An 11,977-nucleotide genomic window follows, 5' to 3' on the forward strand; every position below is an offset into this window, starting at 1 on the left:
TGGGTCCTCATCAAAAGGAAATCGCCTTTTAAAGGCTTTAGGGAAGAAGGTTTTCTTTTCCGGATCAGTCCACTCATGTTTTATTGCATCTGAGATGGTCTGATGTACTGGGAAGATACGGCCCTTAGGCTCTTCCAAGCCTGCATACATTTTGTCATGTAGGGACAGTTCCTTCTTTTCTTCCTCTAGACCCAGGGTGATATAAACTGCCCTCAGGAGACCATCCACTTGCTCTAAGGATAGTTTGTATTTAGTGGGCCTGCTTTGTGCCCCTCCCTCCTCTTCTTCCTCTGAATCCTCCTTGGAATGTGAGGGGGAATTATCTCCTTGGGTGGAAGGAACCCCTTCTGTCCCCACCGAAGGAAGCAATTGTGAACCCTGAGAGGACAGTGAGGCTGATGGCTGACTCAGGGCAGGGTCCTGTAGGGATGACCGAAAAGATTGGATGGTAGCATCCAATTCCTTCCTCACAGATGCGACTAAATCGCCACAAACTGCAGATGCTTCTTCCTTTACTAGTGCATCAATACATCCCTGGCAAAGTGTCTTTTTCCAACTTTCCGACAACTTTGCTTTGCATGAAGGACACTTTCTCTTGAAAACAGTTTCAGAGCTTTTAGCCTGGAAGACATGAATGGGAAAACATACACATGCTTCTTAAAAGTCAGCCTGATTCTCAGGGCCACCAAAGGTGCACAGAAAGACATTTAAAGGGAAGTCCCATGTGCCCTGACAGGCCCCCAGCCACCGGGGGGATAGTAAAAGGGATGGAGAGAGACCCCACAGTAAGATAGGCCATATAAAGATACCCCTTACCTGGGCCTTACTGGTGCCTGTGCCTGTCCCACTCGCTGAAGGAGCTTCCATCGCTTGGCAGCGGTATCACCCCGTGGCTTCGGTACCGGTTCCGGAGACCAAAGCGCACCTGCACTGGACCGGATCCGGAATAAGGCACCAGCTTGCTCCTCCCTTCTTCCTCTGCGTCCGGCGGAAATGACGCCATACGCCCCCTGCAGAACGCTGCCCTTTCCGGAACCTCACTTCCGGTCCGGACGAGCGTCACTCGATCCGGAGAAATGGCGGCAAATTTGAAAAAAAGGCGGCGGAAGCCTAAGAAAAATCGTTCCGCTCCTCCAAGATGCCTTCCCAGGGCTGTGCTCTGCGGGGTCCTGACTCAGCCTAGAGCACTGAAGAGGAAGAAGGAGCCCATGCACTGCAGTCGGTCGCGTGAATGGGAGAAGCAACCGTCTCCAAAAAAAGGGTAGGTGGACGTAGGAAGCCCGGTCTCTCAGGATAGCACCTTAAGAGCCCAGCTCCCCACAGAGGTGTTCCTCGGCCGGAGGAAACACAAAAACTGATGAATGGTGGGAGAAGCCTCCTTTTAAAATCTGGTGGATGGGGTGTTTCCTGATGAGGAGAGGGAGGAGCCATCTCTCTAAGGTGCTGTCCTGAAAGACGTTTTAGGGAAAATGAGCCTAAAAAAGGAACCAAATTGTATTCCCATCAGTACCTTTGAGTTGCTCCACCACGGTATTCAAGTAGTCCTTTAGACCTGGATCTGTAGAGACTAGCAGGGTGAGCCCATATTTCTGTGCACGGGTGAAGGTCTCTGGAGGATAAATACCACGCTGATACAAAATACTGTTGATGCCAAAAACTGTGGTGACAAAAGGTGTGTTTTATAAATAACCATAATAGTAAAAGAAAATATATATACATAAATTAAAGCTCAAATTCTGGCTTATCCCCCTCCCTCCTGAAGGTTCCCCCCAGCAGTTTTTCTTAAACTTGTCTTCTTTTGAAGTCTTTGGGCTGGTTAATGATCTCTGCACCATTACACAGTGAGGACCTATGAAGCTCTGCACTCACACTATGCTGGCTGTCATTTACCTGGAAGACTGAGGACATCTTGTGGTAAAAAGAGTATTGCAGTTCTGGGCTGAATGCGAGTATTGCAGCAAGGGCTACATTTATTAAACACCTTGAGGTTCACATTAAGACCGCATTCACACTGGTCTGACTTGGACCGCGACTTGTCAGCCTGACAAGTCGCGGTCCGTCACTCTCCCATTATGCGGTACAGGAGCCGTTCTAATGGGAGCGACACAAGTCGCTCCGACTTAGAAAAAGGGTCCTGTACTACTTCGGGGCAACCTGGAGGCGACTTGCATAGACATTCATTTTATGAAGTCCGTGCAAGTCGCGCCGAAGTCACGCTGCACGCAACTTCACAGGTCGCCCCCTAAGTCGGAGCGACCTAGTGTGAACCGGCACTAAATTGTTTTTACATCTCCAGGGTTACAAAAGCTACAAGACCTGTGTCACAGGATCCCCCTGCCCCCCTCCTTATACTTTCCTGAGTCCGGTTTTAATCCAGCATTGTGCGTGCGAGCAGTGGCTTTCTCTGCTCGCTCTCCTTGCAGGCTGCAAGAAGCCATTGGCTCCTGCTGCATTTAAACAAGTTCTGTGATGAGGGAGCAGGACCGTGTTGCACTATGTGTCTATAGACACAGACAGGGTGGCTCAGGAGCAAACCTGCATGAGTGCCCCCATAAGAAAGGGTTTTTCTATAGGGGCATTTGCTGAAGAGGAGGTGCCAGGAGTGATGCACATAGCAACAGACAAGTATGACATTTAGCAAAAATGAAAATCAAAGCTTTACAATCACTTTAAGCTGTCAGTGCTATAGCCGGTAGATGGCTATAGCACGAACTTACTATGCCTGGGGGGGCGTCCATGAACGTCTTCCAGTGATCGCGCTGGCCAGCTTTGTTTGCCAAGACCAGGGTAAAAAGCCAATCACAGTGGCCCTTTACCACCTAATCAGCTGTGTCCACTGACAGCTGATCACTGACGTAAACACAAGCAGGTTGTTGGCTTTTCTTTCCTCGCTCTGACAGCATGAAGAGGGGAAAAAAAAAAAAAAAGCAAAAAATCGGCTTGTGTTAAAACGACATCTGCACTAACCGTGTCCTAAATATCAGCTGAAAATTGGTCTAGGTGGGAAGGGGGTAAAAGTGCCCGGTAGCAAAGTTGTTAAAGTGGTTTTAAAGGCAGGTTTTTTTTATCTTAATGTATTAAGACAAAAAAAACCTTCTGTATGCAGCAGCTCCCTTTGGCTGTCCAGGACTGTCTCTTCTGATTGGCTGAGACAGCAGCGGGAGCCAAGTCAGTGAGCCAATAAAGAGAGAGGGCAGGGGTGGGCGACGGCTCTGTGTCTAAATAGACCCACAGCAGCGGTTTGGCTCGGGTGCGCCCATAGCAAGCTGCTTGGAGGAGGGAGGGGCCAGGTGCTCCTCTGTGCACAGGGCAAATAAGTATAACATGTTTTTTTTTTTTTTTTTTTAAACAAACCCCCCCCCCCCATTTAAAAGTCAGCATCTACAAAAACAAATATGTAGCTGCAGACTTTAATGTTAGGGCACTTACCTGTCCAGCGCATCCCTGGCCTTTTGTCAGCTCAGGGATGCGCTATTTATATCACCCGATACGTGCAGCTCTGGGCACTGGGCAGGTTTTTTGCTAATACATTTAGCCCTGCTTTGGGCAAACAGCAGGGCTTACTTGTAAGGCTCCGCTACCGCCCAACTGCTTCCACACACGCCAGTAAAGCGACCCCTATGTATCCCGGGCTCTGCTTTTCCAACTGCGGGCCCGGGACAGACATAGCGGGTACCGGTGGAGGAGAGCGGACACCTATAGAAGCGGTGTATGTATCAGCACAAAGGCCCCATCCTACGGACTGTAGGTGCTGATTTTAAATTTTGGCTGCACTTTATAGGCAGCCTTAATTTGACAGTTAAGGTCCAGCTTGGACTTTACATAGACTAGATCTGTGAGATCCTCCTGGAAGCTGGAAATCGCAGTAGTAGACACAGCTGCTCCCCCGGTACACTAGCTTCAGTGTTTCTTGCCGAACGGCTACCCTGCTGCATTTTGAACATAAGAGGTTGGTTGCTCGGCATCATTAACCACTTACCAACCGCCCCATAGCAAATTTACTGCTACAGTACTACCACGCTGTGCAAAATCACATACGCGTGAATCTGCACTTCCGGGTTTTAGGCGTAAGTGAGCGCCGCTGGCAGCTCACTCAAGCGGGAGCCGATCATTTGGTACACTGACAGAATGCTGGTCTGCCTATGTAAACAAGGCAGATTCTGTCAGTACATAAGACATGGATCCTGTGTTCCTGTAAAGCAGAAACATTGATCCATTCCATCCACTAGTAAAAGCACCTCCCCCACTACACTGAAACGTTAGGCACACAGTAACCCTTTGATTGCCCCTGATGTTAACCTCTTCCTGCCAGTGTCATTAGTACAGTGACAGTGCACATTTTTAGCACTGGTCAGTGTATTAGTGTCACTGGTCCCCAAAAAAGTGTCAGTTAGGTGTCTGATTTGTCCGCCGCAATATCACAGTCCCATTATAAGTCACTGATCGCTGCCATTGCTAGTAAAAAAAAAAAAAAAAAAAAAAAAATTATATATATATATATATATATATATATATATATATATATATATATATATATATATATATATATATATATATATATATATATATATATATATATATATATATATATATATATATATATATACACACACACACACATATACATACATATACACACAACCAATATTTGAGAAAAAAAAAAAATGTATAACAAATCTGTCTAAATTTGTGTTAGTGAGCACTTCTCCTTTGCAGAGATGATCTGTCCACCTCACAGATGAGGCATATCAAGATGCTGAGTAGACACCATGATTATTGCACAGGTGTGCCTTAAACTGGCCACAATAAGGGCTCTTTCACACGGTCCGCCTCCGTAGGCGGATCCGTGCTGCTCAGCAGGGGATTGAAAACACGCTGAGCAGGAAGGCGACATCTCCCTCTCCGCTCTGTGTGTGGAGAGGGAGGTGTCAGAGCCCCATGCATCTCTATGGGGGAATCGGATGAGAGCGGACCGCCTGTCCGCTCTCATCCGATCCCCTGGACGGATGGCAAATAGGTTTTCCATCCGTCCGGATTTCACGGACAGGATCGGATGCGGATGGCAGCGGACATGTTTCCGCTGACATCCGCTGCCCCATAGGGATGCATGGGGGATCCGATCAGATCCGCCTAAAAAACTGACAGGCGGATCTGATCGGATCATTCGTGTGAAAGGACCCTTAGGCTAGCCATACATGTTCAATTTTCTTGTAGAATCTTCTGTTAGATTTACCACAAACCACATAATATGGAGGTCAAAGCTAAACAACACTTTCACTTGTATCCAATTGGGCAGGCCTTTGTACTATATAGTTGAAGGCAAATTTAAAGAAGACTGTACAATATAGGGCCAGCCTAAAATGTGCAGTTTTACGGTATTGGGGAAGGGGGGGGGGGGGGGGGGGTCCGAAAACCAGTCAGTATCTGGTGTGACCACAATTTTTCTCAAGCATTGCAACACATCTCCTTCACATAGATTTGATCAGGTTGATTGTGGCCTGTGGAATGTTGGTCCACTCCTCTTCAATGGCTGTGCGAAGTTGCTGGATATTGGCAGGACCTGTAACACGCTGTTGTATACGCTGATCCAGAGCATCCCAAACATGCTGAATGGGTGACATGTCCGGTGAGTATGCTGGCCATGCAAGAACTGGGATGTTTTCAGCTTCCAGGAATTGTGTACAGATCCTCTCACCATGGGGCCGTGCATGATCATGCTGCAACATGAGGTGATGGTCGTGGATGAATGGCACAACAATGGGCCTCAGGAACCTGTGTTCATTATCCATAACATACACCTGCCCATACCATAACCCCACCGCCACCCATGGGCTACTCGATCCACAGCATTGACAGCAAACCACTCACCCACACTACGACATACACGCTTCTGCCATCTGCCCTGTACAGTGAAAACCGGGATTCATCCGTGAAGAGAAAACCTCTCCAAAGTGCCAGACACCATCAAATGTGAGCACTTGCCCACTTAAGTCAGCTACGACGGCGAATTACAGTCAGGTCAAGACCCTGGTGAGCATGCAAATGAGCTTGCCTGAGATGGTTTCTGACAGTTTCTGACAGTTAGTGCAGAATTTCTTTGGTTATGCAAACCGATTGTTGCAGCAGCTGTCTGGGTGGCTGGTCTCAGACAATCTTGGAGGTGAAGATGCTGGAGATGGAAGTCCTGGACTGGTGTAACTGGTCTGCGGTTGGGTTGTGAGGCCGGTTGGATGTACTGCCAAATCCTCTGAAATGCCTTTGGAGACGGCTTATGGTAGAGAAATAATTCAATGCAAGGGCAACAGCTCCGGTGGACATTCCTGCAGTCAGCATTCCAATTGCACTCAAAACTTTTGACATCTGTGGCATTGTGCTGTGTGATAAAACTGCACATTTTAGAGTGGCCTTTATTGTGGCCAGCCTAATGGGCCATACACACTATACAATTGTCTTTAGATTTTCCAAAACTAGGGATGCACCGAAATGAAAATTTTGGGCCGAAACCGAAAATGCAGGAAGCCCTTGGCCAAAAACCGAAACCGACTTTTTCCCCCCAAAAAATGTAAAATGGATAGAACAGGGGCATACACCAAAAACAGGCAGCGACGTACATCTGTCGCTGCCACCCTGTCACAATATATGTACTGTGACGGGTTGGCAAGAGGTTAAATTACCAATGATATTTGTATTATGAAGCATGAGGGGTTAATGTATTGTCACTGCTGGTCACTCATCTATTAGTGACTGACCAGTGGCAGGTAATTAACCCCTTTGTGCTGCATTAGTGCAACCAGTATCAGTGTTAATTAACACTGGTTGCACTGATACTGGTTGCACTAATGCAGCACAAAGGGGTTAATTACCTGCCACTGGTCAGTCACTAATAGATGAGTGACCAGCAGTGACAATACATTAATCCCTCATGCTTCATAATACAAATATCATTGGTAAGCTGCCTCAGCTCCCCCCCCCCCCCCCACTGCCTCAGCTACCCCTCCTCGGGTGTCCTTCATTCAAAAGTCCCGCCTCTGGCCGGGGACACCGCCTCTCAATGACGTCCCTACTACTCTGTGCATTAGTGAATGGACATACCAGGCGGGAGGGCGGGGCGAGCGGCCGCTATAGATATTACTATGTGATCCTTCCCTGTGCATCCCTGTCAGCCTGTCAACTATGTGTGAATGAGAACAGAACTGACCTAACACCGGGCGGGGGGGGCGGGGCGAGCGGCCGCTATAGATATTACTATGTGATCCATCCCTGTGCATCCCTGTCAACTATGTGTGAATGAGAACAGAACAGAACTGACCTAACACCGGGCGGGGGGAGCGGCCGCTATTAGCTGTAACTATGTGAGCGTTTCACTTCCCTGACAGGCATGTATCTCCGCTGACAAGGAAGTGAAGCGCTCACATAGTTACAGCTAATAGCGGCCGCTCCCCCCGCCCGGTGTCAGGTCAGTTCTGTTCTCATTCACACATAGTAATATCTATAGCGGCCGCTCGCCCCGCCCCCCCGCCCAGTGTTAGGTCAGTTCTGTTCTGTTCTCATTCACACATAGTTGACAGGCTGACAGGGATGCACAGGGAAGGATCACATAGTAATATCTATAGCTGCCGCTCGCCCCGCCCTCCCGCCTGGTATGTCCATTCACTAATGCACAGAGTAGTAGGGACGTCATTGAGAGGCGGACGGCCGGCCAGAGGTGGGACTTTTAAAGCCTGCCCTGCGCTGCGCTGCGCCCTCCTCCTTCTCCACGGCGGCCATTATTTTTGGCAATGTTAACCCATTATCGGCCGAAACCAAAACCATATAATATGAGGTCAAATCTAAACACTTTCAATTTGTATGCAATCAGTCAGGCCCTTGCACTACATAGTTGAAGGTAAATCTAAAGGCAATCTAACAACAAAAGTAGTATAGTGTGTATCCAGCTTAAGGCACACCTGTGCAATAATCATGCTGTCTAATCCGCATCTTGATATGCCACACCTGTGAGGTGGATGGATTATCTAGGCAAAGGAGAAGTGCTCACTAACACAGATTTAGACAGATTTGTGAACAATATTTGAGAGAAATAGACCTTTTGTGTACATAGAAAAAGTCTTAGACTCGATTCACACTAGAGTGACTTGTCAGCCTGACAAGTCGCGGTCCCTCGCAGTCCATTGACTGCTACAGGACCCGTTCTAATAGGAGCAACACAAGTCGCTCCGACTTAGAAAAAGGGTCCTGTACTACTTTGGGGCGACCTCGGACCGACTTGCATAGACTTCCATTATGTGAAGTGTGCGGAATTCGAGGTGCACGGAACTGCACAAGACGCCCCCGAAGTAGTACAGAGTCGTGCCGCCCCAGTGTGAACCGACTCTTAAGACCTTTGAGCTCATGAAAAATGGGGGCAAAAACAAAAGTGCTGCCTTTATAATTTTGTTCAATATACATTAGAGCTGCACGATCAAAAAAAAATAAAAAAAAAAAAAATTGCGACCTCCATTCACCCCCCTGTCACGATCTTAACCACTTGCCGTCCGCCGCAAGTACATATACTGCGGCGGTCAGCCCCTCACAGGCAAATTGATGTACCAGTACGTCACTAGCCTGTGAGGCTCTGGGGAGCGAGCGCCGCTGGAGGCGCGGTCACGAACCCCCCCGCGCGTGAGCGGTGGACCCGATGTCCGCCGCTCACTCACGATCGTCCGTGACAGCGGGGGAAAGGCAGGCGGCTAGTGTAAACAAGCCGCCTGTCGTTCTCCCCTGTGTAGGAACAGTGATCATACGGTTCTACTATGTAGGACCGTTGATCATTGTTCCTACACCTCAAGCCACAGCCAATCACAGTTAGAATCACGCCCCTAGGGACACACAGCCCCTCCCTCTCAAAAAAAGTTAACCCCTTCACTACCAGTGTCATTTTACAGTAACAGTGCATATGTATAGCACTGATCACTGTAGTAATGTCACTGGTAACCCCAAAAGTGTCAAAAATGTCAGTCAAGGGTCCGATCTGTCCACCGCAATGTCGCAGTCCCGCAAAAAAAAAAAAAACACATTAAAAATTACATAAATCCTTCCCGTAGTTAGTAGACACGATAACTTTTGCGCAAACCAATCAAAATATGCTTATTACCAAAAATATGTAGTAGAAAACAAATTGGCCTAAAACGTTAAAAAAAATTTAGATTTTTAAAATTTGTTTTTGAGAAGGTCATATAGCAGAATGTGAAAAATATATATTTATTTTTTAAAATTGTCGCTCTTTGTGTTTATAGCGCAAAAAAAAAATCGAACAGGTGATCAAATACCCCCAAAAGAAAGCTCTATTTGTGGGGGGAAAAAAAAGTAAATTTTATTTGGGTACAGCATCGCATGACTTCGCAATTGTCCGTAAAAGTAACACAGTGCCGAACCGCAAAACAGGGCCTGGTCATTAAGGGGGCAAATCCTTCTGGTCCAAAACTGGTTAAGTGCTTAAAGAAACATGCATTCACTGGGAAAATGCAAATCATACTCTGAACAGTGCCCATGCCAAATAGTGATGGGCTCAGACATGTTCAGATCCTAGGCTCGGAGGAAAAGCAGGTCCTCAAAACGCATTAGACAGTTGCTGCAAGGACTTCATATCTGTGATGCAACAATATTATTAATATGCCTTTGTATAATCTTCGTTTGCGAGAATGAATTTGCACTTTTAAAGCCAATTTCTTTTTTTTCGAGGTAATGTGAAAGGCTGGTGCGCCCTCTTGTTCCTAATGTTCAGATCGCAGTCCCAACCCACCTGAGCAATCCCACTAGGAAGCTGTCACTGCACACCGCCAATAACAAGCAGTGCAGCTGCGGACCAGGAAATGCCTCACTGCCTATGATTGGAGGCGTGCAATGACGGCTTCCTGGCGGGATTGCTCAGGTAGATTAGGACTGTGATCTGAGCCCTTTATTAATGCTGAGCAACCAATCTAATGCAGCCACAGAGCATGGGACCCTGAAGCTAGTAGAGATCAGCAGTGTGTATCGCAGTGATTTCCAGGGCATCAGCCAGATATGGTATATACATAGTTATACAGGGTCCAAGCTGGATCAATGTCACTATGTGTATACAATAGCCACACGTGACATTCCCCTTTAATAGGGAACATTTCCTCTAGCTGTACATTTCAAAGAGCAGACAAAAGTGTGAACAAGGCTGCTGAGTTCTCAGACACGCCCACTCCAGATCAGACACTTGATTGGTTACCGCTCCTTCTTTACCCTATTGCACCTTGTAGTTCACCCCTAAGTACACCGGAGAGGTTGGGGGTCACAGTCAGCCTATCATACATGGCAGCTCATTCATTCCCCTTACAGAAGAACTCGGACACGATCTCCGCGCTGCCTTTCAGAGTGATCCCTTCACATGTCAGCTGCCCCGCCATCTCTCTTCCTGGCCCTGCGACCGTCACCCGATTCACTGCAACCCAAACACTTCTATGAAGAGTCGCGCCTTCCGCTTCAAACCGCCAGCGAGGCAATTGCCACGCCCAGCCGACGAGCGTGCTCTCTGGTTGGTTACGTGTAGATAGTCGTCTTTGCTGTGTTTTCAGCCATTTTTGGTAAGGGTAAGCAAGCTAGATACAGCCATGCACAGCACACTGTATGCAGTATGCGTCATCTGTGAACGTCGGCCATTTTTACTAAGGGCAGGAAGGGACTAACACGCATAAATGTGCATGTGACTGCACGCTAGCTAAGCCAATTTGTAATGAATATACTTGTTAGAGTGGCGGACAGCTTGGAGAGTTCATGCATAGCTCCCAACTGTCCCAGATTTGGAACAAAGTCCCTCTGTCCTCCTCATTTGTACCTCATTTTGGTTTGTTGTATGTAAAATGCACTTTTTATCTTTCACAAATAGGGTTACCACTGCACCCCTTTAAACCAGGACACATATATTAATTACACAGGTTCTGTGGCTGATTAAGGTGGTAATTAACCACTTCCATATGGGGCCAATTCTGCCACTCAGCTCCTACATGTAAAAATCATCAGGAACCCTGAAACATTATACTTTTTTTTAGCAGTGACCCTAGGGCAGTAATGGCGAACCTTGGCACCTCAGATGTTTTGGAACTATGTTTCCCACAATGCTCATGCACTCATGCAGTGTAGCAGACATCCCAACCTGCAAAAACTCATTTCAGGGAGGTGCAAAGTCATTTCAGGGAGGTGAGCCCCCCCCCGCACATGACGCCTTCCCCCCCCCCCCCCACGCACGCCTGCGCCGCACCCCCCTTTCCAATTTAACACTACCAGAGAATAATGAAATGAAATGTAATCAGTATACCTGGTCACTGATGCTGGTACTGGTCACTGATGCTGGTACTGTTCACTGGTGCTGGTACTGTTCACTGGTGCTGGTAACTGGTGCGGGTACTGGTCCACTGGTGCTGGTACCGGTCACTGGTGCTGGTACTGGCCTGGTCACTGGTGCTGGCCTGGTCACTGGTGCTGGTACTGGCCTGGTCACTGGTGCTGGTACTGGCCTGGTCACTGGTGCTGGTCACTGGTGCTGGTACTGGCCTGGTCACTGGTGCTGGTACTGGCCTGGTCACTGGTGCTGGTACTGGCCTGGTCACTGGTGCTGGTACTGGCCTGGTCACTGGTACTGGCCTGGTCACTGGTGCTGGCCTGGTCACTGGTGCTGGTACTGGCCTGGTCACTGGTGCTGGTCACTGGTGCTGGTACTGGTACTGGCCTGGTCACTGGTGCTGGTCACTGGTTCTGGTACTGGTACTGGCCTGGTCACTGGTGCTGGTCACTGGTGCTGGTACTGGCCTGGTCACTGGTGCTGGTACTGGCCTGGTCACTGGTGCTGGTACTGGCCTGGTCACTGGTGCTGGTCACTTGCTGGTACTGGCCTGGTCACTTGCTGGTACTGTCACAGAGTGGGGTGTCACAGTGTCACGGTCCCGCGCGCCAAAATGCCTCCTGGAGTAGAATG

General features: G+C 48.3%; 1 protein-coding gene across 1 annotated transcript in view; it reads right to left on the reverse strand.

Annotated features, from left to right (window-relative positions):
• Window positions 1–10,525, reverse strand: part of MAD2L1 (mitotic arrest deficient 2 like 1) — a 33,182-nt gene extending 22,657 nt beyond the window's left edge. The window contains exons 1-2 of the mRNA XM_082243584.1: window positions 10,343–10,525; window positions 1,511–1,657 (exon numbers count right to left, since the gene is read on the reverse strand). Of these exons, the coding sequence (XP_082099710.1) occupies window positions 1,511–1,657; window positions 10,343–10,412 (217 nt within the window). The 5' untranslated portion in view covers window positions 10,413–10,525. The remainder of the gene's footprint in view (window positions 1–1,510; window positions 1,658–10,342) is intronic.
• Between the last annotated feature and the right edge of the window lie 1,452 nt (window positions 10,526–11,977).

This window comes from Pelophylax lessonae, assembly GCF_965119305.1.
Source record: "Pelophylax lessonae genome assembly, chromosome: 1".
NCBI classification, from domain to species: domain Eukaryota; kingdom Metazoa; phylum Chordata; class Amphibia; order Anura; family Ranidae; genus Pelophylax; species Pelophylax lessonae.